This window comes from Colletotrichum fructicola (genome assembly GCF_000319635.2).
Source record: "Colletotrichum fructicola Nara gc5 chromosome Unknown KSG_Nara_v1_contig06, whole genome shotgun sequence".
Classification (NCBI taxonomy): domain Eukaryota; kingdom Fungi; phylum Ascomycota; class Sordariomycetes; order Glomerellales; family Glomerellaceae; genus Colletotrichum; species Colletotrichum fructicola.
The window spans coordinates 2,269,682-2,286,150 of record NW_027094056.1 but is presented as its reverse complement, the minus strand read 5'-3'; the positions used below and the strand labels follow the sequence as shown (position 1 = coordinate 2,286,150).

Sequence of the window (16,469 nt, the reverse complement as noted above, 5' to 3'; positions counted from 1 at the left end):
AGTCAGCCTCTGTCTGGTGTGTGCTAAGTACACAACCAAAGGTAGGCATCAGGAGTGCGCGAGGCTCCTTGCCTTGGGGAAACACACGGACGAGGAGGGTGAGTACAAGGAGGGAGGGGAGGGGGTGAGGAGCGATTGGCAGCCAAAGAGACCTGGGCAAGGGGGGCTCAAGGGTGTGGATGCACAGTAAGAAGACGCATGTATCTGTGGATTGGCTTCAGTGATTGGGTTGGAAATGGAAGTGGAAGAGGGAGTGCGAGAGTGGATGGGAGTGAGGCAAGTGTCGTTTCTGCAGAGAGCAAAGGCCGTGTTCCAGCCAGGTCTGTCATCAGTCAGTAGCCATTGCTGAGGAAGAAAAGTAGGGGGGAGGGGCCAACCTGCCAGCCGGAAAAGAAACGATGAAAGAAGCAATAGGCGGCGTGTGCGAGTGAAAGAGAGAAGGATGGGGTGTCGTCTGAATGGTAGACACGGTAAGGAAGATGGGTAGGTAGTCGACGACGGGCCCTACTTGGAGTCTTAGACGGGAAATAGAGAGACAGGCAGTAGTAACATGCTGGAAAGAAAGAAAAAGGGACAGAAAAACGGACAGTCAAAAATGTCGAGGCCAGAACCCTGACCTCGAGACTGGCTGCAAGGCAGAGGTGCTCTGTACAGAGGACGGATACCTGGCTTTGCTTTCTTGTTCAGGCGAGACTCCCCAAATCCCCCTCCATGCACCAACGCCAGCACCAGGCCGCCGGATTCCCATCTCCCTTGTCCCCTGAGTTTGACCTTTCCCAGTCGAGCAGCAAGACGCATGTGCTTGGCTGCTCGCCCGCTGGCATCTGGTTTGGGGTCTGGGTCAGGTCTTTGCCCACTCGTAGCGGGCCAGAAGAAGAATAGCGAGGTAGCTTTTTGCGGCGAAGCGACGTAATAAGCTACATGGTATCATGCTCGAAGCGTGTTTGTTCTGGTGCTCCAGTCAACCTTCTTTTTCTTTTCCCCGAACTGGCAGACTTTGGACGACGTCGAGTACGAGATTGGAATTGGCTTTTCGGAACGAATGAGCCAATGTAACAACGCCGCCAGCCTGATGATCGGGAGGGAAAATGACCGTGTGGGTAATATACCGGGAGACGAAGAGGGACGGCTATCCTGCGGGTGCACATATGGGCGGCTGCCTGTAAGTAAGGCAAGGCAGTGACCGAGCAGACCGGCTCGAGGTACCGTGCCCGCGAGTGCAAGCACGAGCGCTGGCAGGCAATGAGAAAGAGTCCTGTACCTCCATCTCGGGTTGGAGAGCTGGGATCCCATCAGCTAGGGCCAGCACAACCCCTGTCCCGGAACCTCAGCTTATTCGCACTTTGACCCGTATTATTGCTGGGCCCACCCTAGGCCATTGTCCTCGGGCGCGACCTCCTCATCCCAGAGACAGTGAAGTGATTGCTTGCGTAGGTAGTTGCCCACCGTCAGGTACAGAGAGCATCGTGCTGTGTGTGGGTGCTGACAGTCCTGTTCTTTGCTCTGCTCTGCTCTGCTCTGCTTTGCTGTGCTGGACTGGACTAGCACTGTCAATCATCTTGCCTTGGGCGGTGGGCTCTGTTGGGTTTGGGTGTGTCTCTAGGATCGACTACACGCACCCGGGGGTATCCCCGGGACAAGCGACATTGACGCTGCCTCCATGTTCTGGGTTAGGCCCTGCAGCTGCTCAACCCTTTACCACAGACCCGAGGTCACTATCTGGGTCCAACACGCAGCCTGGTCTGCTGCGGTGTTGCTCTCCCGTTATCCCATCTCATCTCATCACATCCCACCTCCTGAAGCGATGTGATGCTGGCGGGTGCTAACTGGATGGCCAACGTCATTGCGGTGTCTAATGCTGCCGTACAGTGTGCAGCCTGCCTCAACCATCTGGGTACAGATGATAGGCCAACGGGGGGAGGCTCTACCAAGAGCAGATACCGTCACAGACTCCTTGGTGTTTTTGGGCACGAAAATCGGCGTGTGGCCGTCCACTCGTCGTGATGGGGAAAGCAATAGCTGACAGAAGCCAGGTCCTGCTTGGCATGGGAGCGTCTCGCCACATCTTAGATGACACCTGGGCTCGTGCATAGCCATGAGCTCGAGCGGATACCGGGGAATGACGGCGCTGGGACGCGGTATGAAGACCAGTGCTGAAGACCGCCCGTGCGATCAAGGGCCAAAAAGGATCATCGTTTGGGAGGTTGCATTCAAGAAGCGAGACCTGATGCGCTTTTGGATTTTCGTCATATCTAGCGTTCCTGGAGTTTCAGCGCGACGAAGTGCAGTGGCTGTTTTGTATCCCACGCAGAAGGTAGTTACGGATACCAGGGGCGGAATCCGGCCAGGTAGGTTTGCCCGTGGGTGAAAGAGAGTGATGGGAATGGGAACGGGCACACGCCAGCGGTTCCCTTCGCAGTGTCGTACCCAGGTATTATCAGACGAGGCCTTCCTTTCTTGTTGGCTTGAGAGGATTGATTGATGCTTGTTTCCTCGGCAGATCGGGGCACATGATACCGTTGGATGATGTCCCGCTTGACCCGGCGGCACATCTTAATCACCCGTTTGGCGTCCGTGGCCGATGGCCGAGATCCCATGTCGGCACAGGTCATGCCAATGTCTGTCATCGCGGAACGAGCAGAGAGAAGCAGACTGACACTTCACTTGTCGACGTTGGGGTGCATCGGGAAATCTGAGATGTGGGTTGGGTTGGTTCTCTCCCCCAGCGGCGGCGCTCAGCTCGCGCTTCAGCCCGCAGGGGTCGAGCCGGGTATCTTTTTGCTGTCTCCACGGGCCCCTGGCTCTGTGTCAAGTACCCCAAAGACGCCCGCCAGGGTTCAGCTTGTTCACAGACGAGGTAAAGCGAGAAACGCTATCGTTGCTGGTTTGGTTGACCCGTCGTTGCGCGCTCCCCAATTGAAGCTCGGACAATTTTGCGCCCCAGTGCCATCTGATCTGATGAATGATGAGATGGCTCGTGGGCTGGCTTGACAGGCTGTCACAGGCGCATGTACATACATGGCAGCCCGCTGCGGCTGCTCGAGCTTTTGCACAACGCCCTCCGTCATGCATCCATCCCATCGTCAAGCCCAAGCCGCGCGACTATGCGGCGGCCCGGTCCAATACCTTCATAAGCTTGACGTGACGGCCGCTTCAATACTTCAGACGAAGTCTTTGCCATCCGGACTAGAGAAATTGCATATGCAAAGCAAAGTCTGAGATGCCTCAAAGCACGTCCGTTTTCAACTTCAACACCTGGAACTCCCCGGAGAGGTCGGTTCACTGCCGCCTTCGACCCGGCTTCCTTTCTTTGCTCTTTTTCCAGTTGCGTCAATCCCGATATCATTCGATGTCCACTGGTCTTTCAAAGTGTGTGTGTGTGTGTGTGTGTGTTGTCTCCTTGCCTGCCTCGGCCATGTAGAATGCCGCCCCAACGTCCAACGTGGGTGTCGTCGCTTGGCCGGCAGGCCGTCTTCTTGCTTTTCCCTGCAATTCCGTCTAGTCCTGGCCATCGGTTTCCTGAGCCAAGGCACGCCAAACGTGACCGCCGATTCCTCTGCAGACCGCCACGCCCTCAGCTGAACCAATTCATTGCAGCATTTCGAGGCAGGGACTTGCTCCATTCGCTGGGACCAGGGATTCCCCTTGGACTTGGCCCAGCCGTGTCTCGCTCTACTGGCCATTCCGCCAGGTGCATGCGCTAGCCGCCAGCTAAGAGCGCCACTACTGCATGGTCCAGCTGCGTGGGAATGCATACGGCTTAGCATTGTCGAGGTGCCACGGTGCCACGGTGCCGGCGGGGAGGGGAGACCATCTGCACGTTTGATCGGGTTTGTTCTGTTGATCATGACATGGCTAGATTCCGTTCCCACGAGCGAACCGAGCTGGGATGCCACAAGGATGCTTCCGTTCCGAGCCAGCGAGAAAGTCGGCATTGAGCAGCAGAAGACCACGTTTAACGTGGCTTCTTTTTCCCTGCGAGGAAAAAGGGAAGAAGTTGGGTAAGCGGTGCACTCGATGCATGCCTCGGCCCTGCACCCATTGCTAGTCCACATTGCGACGGGAACTGTGGTGACTCGACAAGTGACAGCAAATGCAATGTCCTCATCATAAGCCTGCAGCTTCCTATTGATCATGCAGAGGCTGTTCCTCATGTCGACGAGGGGCCTTTTGACATTGTAAACACCCGTAAGCGTGCCTCACATGGGTTGGTTGTCCCATCCCTCACCGCAACGGTTGAAGTTGGTCTTGTCCTTGTGCACTTTATGTCTCCTGCGTACCATCATGCTGCATGAGCCTGGTCGACCATCGGTATTAGACCTAAGCGACGTTGTAAGTGCTTTGCGGCGGAGGGGGTTCGCGTCGTTGTCATCAAAATTGTGCCGGCGCTGCTTGTGCCTTGTGCGAGTCCCATGCACCCATCCACGGGCCCACTCCCACGTCGCACTCCTCTCCCAGACGGGAGGGACGCCGGGGTTCCATGTGCGTGGTGTCGTTCCGCTCTTGGCTGCCCCGACACCGCGTGCCTCTTCATGCCTCCCTCAACTCCTGTCTCCCCAGGTTTGTTCCAGCTCCCCTCCCCGACTACCGCCAGAATAGTCTAGTCCCGACTCGTCCTAAAGCCTGAACTGGACGATGGGCTTACCTCCTTCTGGGAATTTTTGACGAGCGTTAGGGAGCGTGTTCTGGGCACCCTCCTTTAAGGTCGCGCGCGTAAAGGAGACATGACCTCAAGATTGAATGGTGTCGAGCTTCTCAAGCTTGGAGAGTATGGCTACTGCATCACCAGCCGATAATGAACTCGATATGTCTATATTGTTTCCAATTTTAGTGCTTTGCGAAATTGACTGACCTACCCATGTAAATTGGTTACCTGGAGTAGGTCTTTTTCCGCGATTGCGGATTGGCGTCACATCTTGTGTAACCCATTTTGGGCTCACGTCGGGCAAACAACGACGCGTATGTAGTGTCAGTCAAGTTAACGGCACGGCTGCGCTGCTTCGCCGTTACACCTTTTTTTATTTTACATAAAGTTGGACCTTTTGTTGATGGTGGTAGAAATTCTGCGAGAAGATGGGTTTGACCACGGATGCATGTGTTTGGCCATGCACACCGTTGGAGATTGAAACGTGGGGGCAAGATCGTGGCTTTTCACAAGCCGTCATGTATGCGTGAGAAGGACAGGACGTGCTCGTTGAAGTGAAAAGCTGGTGCTGGGATCGTCGCACCCATGGCAAGAGCCAGGAAAAAAGCCACCACTGCCCACCAGTACATATGGCTACGTAGTGCAGATCGAGGTTGCAAAACGGCAGTGAAAACTTTCCCGCCATTTTGCCATAAGCGGCAGGGGTTTGTTTCTCGTCAGACAGCCACAGCAGCAGGTCCCACGCTGATCATGCTTGATTAGTGAGGCTAGAATGTCTCCGTGGCTCTTCCTAGCATGTAACACGCCTGCGGAATCCAACGATGGGAGCTGGGGGTACACATACGGTTGGAAATGGGCCAAAGAATGAGCCGTCCTTCTCAGAACAGACGACATAATCAAGCCTCATTGTCCGATCCGTATCCTGGGCCGTCGGTGCCTCGAGACAAGATGGGGCTTTGCGAGGGCATAGATGGTGCTTGTGAAACAAAACATCATATATGGTGCCAATGCCGGGCCAGGTCGACCAGATCCGTGTATCGTCCTTTTGAGAGGATACGTGTGAAATAGGATGACACGCGGACCTAGTGAGATTGGGACGCAAACAGAATTGCATGCTGTTCTGCTCAGACGGGTGGTTTATCCTCCGTTGCGACCTTGAGTCGACGTACCCTCAAGAGAATGGCGTGGGAGATTGCGGAACTCGTGTTCTGTCACGGGGAATCGAGAGGGAAGAAAGAGCTGAGACCGCAGGCGTTGCGAGAGGTGACAGAGATCTAAAGACCGCTGAAAGATTGTGTGAGAAGCATCCTCTGGTAATAGCGACGATCTGGACATTTCGAAACGTCTTTCTGAAGCCATGGTCCCAAGGTCAGCACTCGTAGTAGTGTATTCACAGAAGCCTATGTTTGAGGAGTCTTGGTTGAGCAGAGGCGGGCGGGCGAGGCGTGGCAGAGGCGCGTCGTCGGGGGTGTCGATATCCGCCACACGCAGCATGTAAGGCAAGGTAGGGGGTAGGGAAGGCCCTGTCGGAAGGTGCCATTGAGCTGTAGGCAGCCAGCGATACGGACGTAGTGTGGTTCCGAGCCCTGTCACGGACAGGGGATAGTGTCGATTGCTGAGGGAGCGTTTCCGACCTGTCGGGCGAGCCCCCCGGATGGTTCCTGTTTGGTGTTTGTATGTGCATGTTAGGGACCTCATCCGGGCATCCATCGCGTCGGATAGACACCTGACACGGATAACGAGTGACGGCGGATGGTGACAAGAACAAGGGTGAGGAAGGGCCATGGGCAGGATGGATGCCCATCCCGCCAGCGAAGGCAGGGAGAATGAATGAGCGAAATGGTGGAAGTTGAGGCTATCGTCAGTTGCTGTTGCAGGCATTGGTACCCGGCGTGGTGGCAGGCAGGCGGCAGACGCACAATAAGATGCGGCGCATGGGAGGCGTATCGGCTTCGCAGGCGGAGGATCAGCGCCACCTTGGGCGGGCAACAAACCATGGTGGTTAGAGGGCAGGCCTTTTCAGGGGTCGAGCGGGAAGGCTTTCAGAGCTAGCAAGACCGTAGACGGGCCAAGGGCAGGCCGGGCCAGACCAAGTCAGACCAGTGCAACGCGGGCAGGGTGGCATCGGGACCGAGATGAAAATTAGATGGGCGGGCGGCGTGTGATAGGTTGGGAGTCTCCGCAAGTTGGGGGTGACGGGCGACTGGTTTGTCTGTCTGTCGAGGGGCGGGCTCTCGTGGTGCTAGGAAGGGGCAAATGCAATATTTGCTGCGAGTTGTCGGCGAGTACGACTGATCAGGACGGTGGGTTGGCGAGCTGTGATGTTGGTCCGGTCCGGCGGTGACAGCTTTCAGCTATTACTGCGGCGCTTGGCCAGTTCCGGGACGGGGTTCTGGTCGACAGAGAGAGGGGGGCGGTCATGTTCTCGGATCTTGGCACATGATGCGAGAGGATCGGGTGGGTTGAAAGGGTGCTGAGTAAGAGAAAGAAAGGGTCTTGATTGAGGTGACGATGCGTCGTGGGACCCAGTTTGGAGGATCGAGGTGAAGAAGCTTTGGGGTCTGTTGGTTTGGCTTGGGGTACTGTATCCAAGCGAATCGTTTGAATCCGAGAGTTCGGTCGGGGCTGCAACGGCTGGCAAGCCATGAATGGCAATCTGCGATCAAGACGGAGGCGACTCAACACAGGAGGCGTTCTGGCCCCGACAATGAGGCACGGGCAGGGAGAAGAAAAAGAACGTGTTCATCGGCGGGTGGTGTTGAAGTTGGGTGGAGATGGAGGGAGGTAGGCCCACGGGTGGAGGTAGAAGGTGGAGGTGGCAGCAGCCCCATGGCAGATGGCAGTCGCCCCATGGCAGTCGTACCTGCCTTCCTCACTCTCGACCTCCCTCTTACGCATTGGATACTATTCGTACCTAAGGTGAGGTCCGGTACGGATACGACGAATACCTACCTACCTTTGGGAAGGAACGAGCCACCCGCAACGGCAGGCACCCCGTAAGCTGCCATGACTGCACCTATGACACTGGAGTCTCAGGGTCCAGCCCGGCACCACCCCCCGCGCTTCAGGATTTCAGGACTCCCTCCAGCAAGGCAGGCCAGTCGCGTCTGGACTCCTGTACTTTGTTTCTTACTTTTGCCTTGTGCTACCTCACCTACGGATACCTCAACTAGCTTACCTACCTGCCGATGTACATAGTATTCGTCTGATGTACTCTGTATCCCTCTCCACTTCCCAAAGAGGCAAGGCATCTGGACTCCACACACAGCACAGCGGCACAATGTAAGCGCCAAAGCCACTCAACCCAGGAAGCCGGTCCCTTCCTCTCTCGAGGCTCCCAGTGAGCGCCCCCTGACGGCCTGTGCTTGTTTGCTTGTTGATTCGTGCTTCATGGCTTGCAGCGGCCGCCTGCCATCCCAGCCCGAGTCCAAGTCCAAGCAAAGCCAAGTAATGGGACTTACCTTGGTCCAAGATACCTTACCTTACCTAAAGCGCCTTAGGTAAGGCAGGTAAGTTCCCGGGGGATGACTGCCTCAGCCCCCTAGCGACGCCCGTCCCGGCTGTCTGGTTAGGTTTGAGTGAGGGTCTTGGTGGCACGCTTCAGAGACGGTCCACGACACAGGCCTCCTGTTCGCTCTTCAGGTTTCGACAATCGCAATCAAACTATCCCAAAGTACTGCACCTTAGCCATCCTTCCCCATCTCCGAATCATAGCCTCTCCACCCTCTCTCTCTTGGTCACATCACATCATCGGATTTGCTGCTTCCCGTCATCGTCGATCTCCATGTTCCTCTCCTGCTACCTCACCTTACTCTACCTACCCGCGCTACCTATTACGCAAGGTATCTACGCCAGCGCCACCCTCCAACGGTCTCTGAGCCATCATCGCGGCAGCCGTCAAGATGTGTTCCTTCCCTTTGCCAGCCGCCAACCTCTGCAGCCCACACCTGCCCTGAAGCAGCACAGCGTGTTCACGCCTCAAGCCTAACCTGTCCAGAAAGAGCTACGCCACCACGAAAGTTGCCTGTCTCCTTTCAGCCTTGTCGATCTGGAGTTCAGTCTTCACCATCTCTCCTGCTAGCATCATCTCCCACGCGAACCACCTCCCAATATGCCTCTCTCTTGTCACCACCATTCGACAGCCCTCCCTTTATTCTAATTTCCCTTTGAACCACCCTCTCTTGCCATCTCTCCCACGAAGCTTGTCCCAACCGCCTTCCATCTAGTTGATCTTCAAGGTTTAGCTGGACAGCGAAGTGGCACTTTCAAAGAGATCATCCTTGCTACGCTCATATCACACCATCCTTTCCTGTACCGTCTCCCCCGCGCCCGCACTTGTCCACATACGACATCAGTTTTTCTCAACAAACCAAGCCTCTGGCCCTGTCTAGGAGCCTGGAGCTCGGTCAACACGATACTTGGAACGGACTTCCAACGTCCTCGGTGCCTTGGTCGACATCATCTTTGTTACCTCTGTGTCGATCGATCCCAGATCATCGTTCCGGCGATATTGTGCAATGACTGGAAAAGCCTACTAGTACACTGGCGGCCCTGGGGCACAGAGAGTGCGATTTCGACACCGACGACGACTTTGGTCAGAAATACTGCTCTGTAACGCACACTAGACCCAAGCTACATGTGCTCAGAGGGGCTGCCCAGTCAGAGAGCAAGTGGCTTACCTCCCATAGTCATTCGACTGTTAGCAATTGCTCGCTTTGTCGGTCATAACTACTGTGCTACGTTTTCTCTACGAGAAAACCCCGGTTTTGTTTGGCTGCGTATCTGGCGAGCTGTACGAATGAACAGCACATGACACTCTCGCTGACGCTACACCGACGTCTTTTGTGCGAACCACCAATACGAAAATCGAAGGTTTCGAGGCTCCGTAGGCTCGGTAAGTGTGCTCGTTCGGGTCACTCCAATGTAAATTTCTCGTGGTTCTGTTGCATTAACCAGAATGTCTTAGACCTTGGGTCCAGGTTGCAGGATTTCCCGATTATCTGGCTGAATGGCCTTGAAACCACGACATTCGACGAGATTGTAAGTATGCATACGCTTGCAAGCATCAGCTAGCTATCCCGAGCGAGAACCAAGTCGGCGATTTCTCGTCCTGGGCCGCCATCCATTGTTCATGGTCACTACGACGTTCTACAAAAGACATGGCCGTTTTGCGTTCGACACCCTCAGCTGCGTTCGCCCTGAATCAGTCTGCTGGTAAGTGGAAAGAGGCATCATTAGCCAAGAAGATGTATTCTTCATGACATCTTCCTTGACCTCCCATTTTGGATGTCACAGCCAATGTATGTCATGAGCAAATACACGAGATGCTTTTGGCACGCTCAAAAGAAACCAACGATGCTTCTCTCTGGCTCCGGACCGACGCATTCGCAGCAATGTGAGGTGGTCATTGGCACTCCCAATTGCGCTGAATGAAAGAAGTGGCGCTGTCAATGAATCCTGCGAGCCGTAGTCTCCTGAGACGATGCTCTTGTTTTGTGTCAGCCCTGCGTATGCGAGACGGAACCTCGATTCACCAAGGCCGGGCATAATCGTCCTGTACATGAACACCTGGGCGCATTTGTACCTCGCTTCAAGTACGGAGCATATTGAGTATACGAATCGTTCTCGCAGCCTCGCGGCTCGTCATGCTCCGCTCAACATCAATAGCAACGATAGTCTGGACAGTTTATCGGGGGCGCATAGGAGTAAAGAGTCCACCGCGTCCTTTCACGCAATATGACCGACAACAAAAACGGACCACGATCTCGCCGAAAGATCACCTATCAGGTGGTCTTGACTATTCAATACCAGTAACGAGCAATGACAAGTTCGATGGTTCGTCACGTTAGAGCGAACGGATTGATGTCTTGAAAGCTTATTGCAAAGATTGCTGCTATTCGAACGAGTCCAACTGGGTTGGCTAGAGACTTCCTCAACATACTCCAACAAGTATCGAAGAATTGCATTAGATGCATCCCTTCTTTTCACTAAGCTCTGGATCCCGTTCTTCTGAACACGACAGTTCGCTAGCAAAAGTAGCTATGATACCCCTGCATCACAGCTGCACCGCGACCTTCACTGCCTCAATGTTGATACACACACCTGCGGTCATTTTCGGGGGGGGGGGGGGGGGGGGGGGGGAGTGCAGCACAATGCGCTAAAATGAGGTCTGAGACGCCCCCATTGCTTTTGGGAAACACAATCACACTAACATGACATTCTTGGGGCAGAGAAAGACCGCTAGTCTCACGTCTTTCATACTCGGGCTCACCATATTTTCCTGGTATCCAGAAGGCTCCTCTCCCTCCTGTCGACCGTCCCGGTCATGCCCGTATCAAATCCGGTGAAACTTGTTTTCCAGATGGGGTCGACGCGATCCTACTTGCAGCCGCGGTTCAGTGCTCATCAGTCAATTTCAGCCCTCCACACGACACACTTGTTCCGGGCTTTGGAACCCTCCGAATTCTTCACGCCTATTGGAATATGATGCCGTTTACATTGCCTCCGTTGTTGAGATAACTTGATCGCTCTCTCTTGCTTTGATTTGTCCTTCAATAGGCGCAACAGTCAGGTGAGAGAAACACACGGAGAGGACGAGATATTCCCCACCTGATTTTCCGCATTTGTCCGCTCTTTTACCCGGGCCATCATAGCCTACAGGTCCTAGACTACATGGCTCGTTCGCCAGCTGGCGGGAAATCGAGATTGGGCCTTCAAAATTGTCTCGGCGAGGGCGACGCTGAGGTGACACCTGGACCATCCAGACAGATATGGCAACTTGCCTTTTTGGAGGAGAAACATGGCCGCCTCGAAGCATTTGTTCTGTTGAGGCTCATTTAGGGGTGACTCTGGCATATCTGCCTATCAATCACCGAAGAGCGCCGAGGAGGCAAGAGGAAACAAACATCGTGCCGGTCTCTCTTGACCTTTCTTTTAGGCTATGAGGCTTTTCCAGCGACACGGAAGATGAGAGTCGCGGCCCAGAAACAACATCAATCGGGTGAGACCAAAGCAAAACGCAGTAGCTTCTTTCCTTATTTCTTTTTTCTCGGCGTTCTTTTCCTTCTTGTCCTTGCCAAGTTGTGCCGTCAAGATCAAAGACACCGAGATCTAAACACCGCAAAGGCTAAACGCTTGCTTTGTGCAACCATCGTAGGAGGGGTTTATTCCCAATCGATGGATCATAACACAACCTCCGCCCGGCCGTCCAACGCCGTCGCGGCTCGTCAAACCGTCTCGCGCCCTCTTTGGGGGGCTTATCACTTCTATCATATCTGATCAGACTAATAAGCGAGGCAATCGAAAAGAAACGTTTGTCGCCGTCGTAGGGTGCGAGTTATAGTTGAACCATGTTTAACATATTTTGAATCTTGACACAGACATCTGGAAACACTCCCTTTGCCCTCACTTTCGCTCAGTATGACGCATCACATTGCTATGACTTGCGGCAAAGCCAGTGAATGTAGGAGAAACTGAACACCGAGAAAGAAAGAACCAAAGTCACCCGATCAACAGTTTGACCCCGTACGGAGGGGACACTTGCCAATCCCAAAGTGGTCAAAACAACGATCCAAGATATGGCAACCCATGCCCCCCCCCCATCACCTGCCCAGTCCGATGGGGACTGCAAAGATCATCTTCGTCTTTGAACCAATGGCGGTAGTAACGTACATGAGGCAATCGTGGGCGTTGGGAAAAAGAAAACGCTCCGGTCGTTCCGGCGGTGGCGAGTCCACTCCCCTCCCCCTCTCCAACTCAGCCTTCGGTGATGGCTTCGGTGTCGTGCATCTATTTGTCTACCGGAGGCCAAACCGATCCAATCCCACCTTCCATCGTTCACTGCCGACGGCCCGCTCCGTCCTGGTCACGGGGCCTCCAACCTTTTCTCGACGACATGAACCCTCGACACCCTCCTCCGCGCGCGAGGGTCTTACTCTCTCTGGCCTTGGAACCCGAACTTTGCAGAGTCTCTGGAACGCAAGAATTGTGACAGGTCAATTAAGCAGAAACCATGACGATGTGATTCCCGACCAATACCTCTCGCTTTCACTTCGTCTCTTCACTTCGTCTCTTACCAAACCCATCACGCGTGCGTGAACGACAACCACCACCACCACCACCACCACCCCTTGTGTATGTCGCACATGCGGGCGGCGGCGGCCCGCGCTTCTCTGTGGGTGGGCGACGCATCGTGAGACCGTCCTCCTGCATAGCCATCGAAGCACGATTTGTCTGAACCTCATCTTTTGAGAGGGGGTTCCCATCTCAAGCGGCCCCCGAAAGAGTCCAAGACGTCACCACTCTACCCCTCCGGCCGGAGTCAACGCCGAGACGAGCGTCGACGCCGACAGTATGTCTGAGGACGCACACAAACGCACATGTGTATAGATAGGGGTCTCATCACCGGCCAAGCAAACATATCGGCTCGGGGGTGTGTATTTCATCGTGTGTTCGTTTCTTGTTCCGCCGGTTTTTTTTGAACCACCGTGCCGCAACGCCCACCAGGAAGCAAGACAACCGGTGGAGTGCCATATCCAATCACAACCCAAAGTTATGGTGTGCCCCGACCATCCCGGTGATGAGCAACTTCGAGACGGGAAACCTTGGCCCGCGTAGGCGATGGAGGGCGGTGGCTTACGTCCACCAGATAGGAGCGGCATGTTGCCAAAGAAAAGAAACGGTTTCTGACAATATCATTCATTCTTACAATCGTGAACCAATACAACCAAAAGTAGCTTCTCTCCAAATTCCCATTTCAATAGCTTTTCTCAGTATTCTCCAACGAAGCTTTCACCCCGAGACCTTTCCGTCCAACCGAGAGACATCCTTTGCCCCGACTATCCAATTGCCTTTCCGGAGTCGGGTGGCTCTCAGCTATCAGATCATTTCAAAATCCATCACGCATACATTCTCGCCTCCCCCGTTTCACATCAGACATCGATCAAGCGATGGGTGCCGAGGCAATTACAACTTGGAAGCGGGGCGGGCGCTGCCCACAGCCGTGATCTCGTCGTAGAGCAACCTGTCAAGTCGTTAGTACATGCGATAGTAGATGCAATCACCGGAAGCCACAATGAAGAGTCATCGCCGACAGGGAAGAAACCTCATAAGTTTGGGGCGATGATCGAGAAACGGTGGGTGTAGCAAAGGGGGGGTAAAACGTACGTGGTGAGGAAGTCGGCGTAATCCTCGCCTGTGACCTGTCCGGCAAAATACTGCGCGGCGAGGTGGTACTTGTTGCCCTTGGGTGCCTTGCTGGCGAGCTCGTCGGCGGACTCCTTGAGGAGCTTGAGGGCGTATGCCTTATCGACCTTCTTGCCCTTGTCGGTCGAGACGCCGTGCTTCACCCACTGCCAGAGCTGGGAGCGGGAAACCTCGGCGGTGGCGGCGTCCTCCCTGCGTCTTGTGAGTTCCTCGGTTCCTCTCATGATCTGTAGTTGAGCGGGTATTCACTTACATGAGGTAGTTGATGGGAACGCAGCCGACGCCACGGATCCAAGCTTCCATGTAACCGAGGCCGATGTTGAGGTTCTTCTTGATGCCCTCCTCAGTGATGCTGCCGGGGACGTTCATGTTGAGCAGGTCGTTCTGGCCAATCTTAACATCCTCACGGCGGATGAAGAGCTGGTTCGGCGTGGGCATGTGCTTGTTGAAGATTTCAGAAGCAATGGCGGCCAGGGCAGGGTGAGCAACCCAAGTTCTGCAACTCCGTGTTAGTGGCTGACTCGACGGCGAGGTGAGGCAGTAGAAAGAGCGAACCCATCGTGGCCGGCACGCGCTTCGCGTAGCTTGTCGGCGCGCACACCCTCCATGGCCTTGTCGTTGGCGGCCTTGTCATCCTTAATGGGGATCTGAGCCGCCATGCCACCCATGGCGTGGACGCCTCTCTTGTGGCACGTCTGGATGAGGAGCTTGACCTGTTTGCAAAGTAAGTGTCCTGCGTATCAATCGTAAAGGGACAATCCACTGACGTATGCGTCCATGAATGGAACGGTCATAGTGACGGCGCTGCGGTCGGGCAGAACAAAGTTGGAGTTGTTTCTGAACTTCTTGATGGTGCTAAAGATGTAATCCCAGCGACCGCAGTTGAGGCCGGAGGAGTGATCTCTCAGCTCGTAGATAATCTCGTCCATCTCAAAGGCAGCGAGAATGGTCTCGATGAGGACGGTACCGCGAATGGTGCCGCGGGGGACGCCGACGTAGTCCTGGGCGAGGTTGAAGGCGTCGTTCCACAGACGGGCCTCGAGGTGAGACTCCATCTTGGGGAGGTAGAAGTATGGGCCGATGCCAATCTTTTGGGTCTGGTGGGCATTGTGGTAGAAATAGAGGCCAAAGTCGAAGAGGGAGCCGGAGATGGGCTCGCCGTCGACAGTGACGTGCTTCTCTTCGAGGTGCCAGCCGCGGGGGCGGACGATGAGCGTGGGAAGGGTGCGGTCGGTGCGCAGCTTGTATTCCTTGGAGCCCTGCTTGAAGTCGACCTGGCGGCGGTTGGCGTCGTAGAGGTTGACCTGGCCGTTGACCATGTTCTCCCATGTGGGCGCGCTGGAGTCTATGCAAGGAAATCCGTCAGCTCTTGAAGGAGACAGTCACACCGGATCACGACGTTTGAAGACTCACCCTCAAAATCGGCCATGTAAGTCCAGACATCTGAGTTCAGGGCGTTGACGACCATCTTGCGGTCGGTCGGGCCGGTGATCTCGACTCTACGGTCGACCAGACCGGGAGCCGGAGGGGCGCCCTTCCATGTGGAGTTCTCTCTAATGTGCTTGGTCTCGGGGAGGAAGTCGGGCAGGGCGCCGCGGTCAAGCTCGGCCTGACGGAGCTTGCGGCGCTCAAGCAGCTGCTTGCGAGTGGCATTGAAGGAGCGGTGCAGCAGGGCGAGGAAAGCGAGGGCATCGGGGGTCAAGATCTTGCGCTGGGATTCCTGAATGGAACCCAACACATTGACGCCCTGGAGAATCGTTTCGGTAGTCGCCATGTTTGCGATGTTTGGTGATGGTGTTTACTGTGTCGTCGTCGGTTGTGGTCGGATGGCTGGCTGGTAGGTACGGGTTTCACGTGTTAGAAGAATGCGCAGCTAAGTTGTGAGACAGGACGACAGTTGTGGTAAGCGTTTGTATGGAGGGGTATCTTTAGAGGTCGAAGTTGAAGAACAATTGATCACAAAAGGGTTGGGAAAGGAAGAAAAGGGTTGACGTTCTGGAAGAAGTAGGCGACAGGACGGAAGTTTGCCGGCTACAGATGACGAGAAAATGGTATGTAATTGTGGTAGTCAAGAGCTTTTTGGACGGGTCTGGTTCGAGGAACGAGTGCCGCTGTCGCAAGCTCGGCACAGTCGCCTCGAGCGAGGGGTTGGCCGGCGCCCATCTCCCATTCATGACATGCCCCCCCGGCCTGGGGCATGATGCATGCGAGGAGCAGAAGAGGCAAGACGCAAAGACCCCAGGAACCTCACCGGCTCCACTTGAGGTACACGCAAACGGACCCCATGGACGCCGGCGGGGGATGTATCATGACCTTCCATTCAAGGTACCCGTCCAATAGCGTCCGCCCTGCTCGACGGTAGAGTGCCTAGGGACGAGCAGCCAGCATCCAACCTTGGTCGGCAGTGATCGGGCTGGTTCGGGTGGATGGAGAGCTTCAGAGCCGGACCGCGGGGAGAAGAGGAGGAGACGTCCATGCGCCTTGTGGTGTTGGACAGCCATCCATGAAGCACGGAGGGTTCATCAAAGACGCGCCTGGAGTGACGCTTGTGAAAGTGTGGGGAAAAGGGAAAGGTGTGAAACCGCAGAGCCGAACTGCAGACAAGATGCCAGTCTGTGAC

The 16,469-nt window shown here is 55.1% G+C and overlaps 2 protein-coding genes across 2 annotated transcripts; both read right to left on the bottom strand.

The window, feature by feature from the left end:
• Positions 1-48: 48 nt before the first annotated feature.
• On the bottom strand, positions 49-798 carry CGGC5_v010916 (uncharacterized protein; the record flags this gene model as incomplete). The annotated part of the gene is made up of 3 exons (XM_066152433.1): positions 49-322; positions 378-504; positions 588-798. The coding sequence occupies 3 exons, from the start codon at positions 796-798 to the stop codon at positions 49-51; spliced, it is 612 nt and encodes a 203-aa protein (XP_066008092.1).
• Positions 799-13,609: 12,811 nt separating this feature from the next.
• On the bottom strand, positions 13,610-15,623 carry acu-9 (Malate synthase, glyoxysomal; the record flags this gene model as incomplete). The annotated part of the gene is made up of 6 exons (XM_032020030.1): positions 13,610-13,667; positions 13,811-14,041; positions 14,103-14,345; positions 14,405-14,562; positions 14,617-15,194; positions 15,263-15,623. 6 exons carry the CDS (start codon positions 15,621-15,623, stop codon positions 13,610-13,612), a joined length of 1,629 nt encoding a protein of 542 aa, XP_031892753.1.
• Between the last annotated feature and the right edge of the window lie 846 nt (positions 15,624-16,469).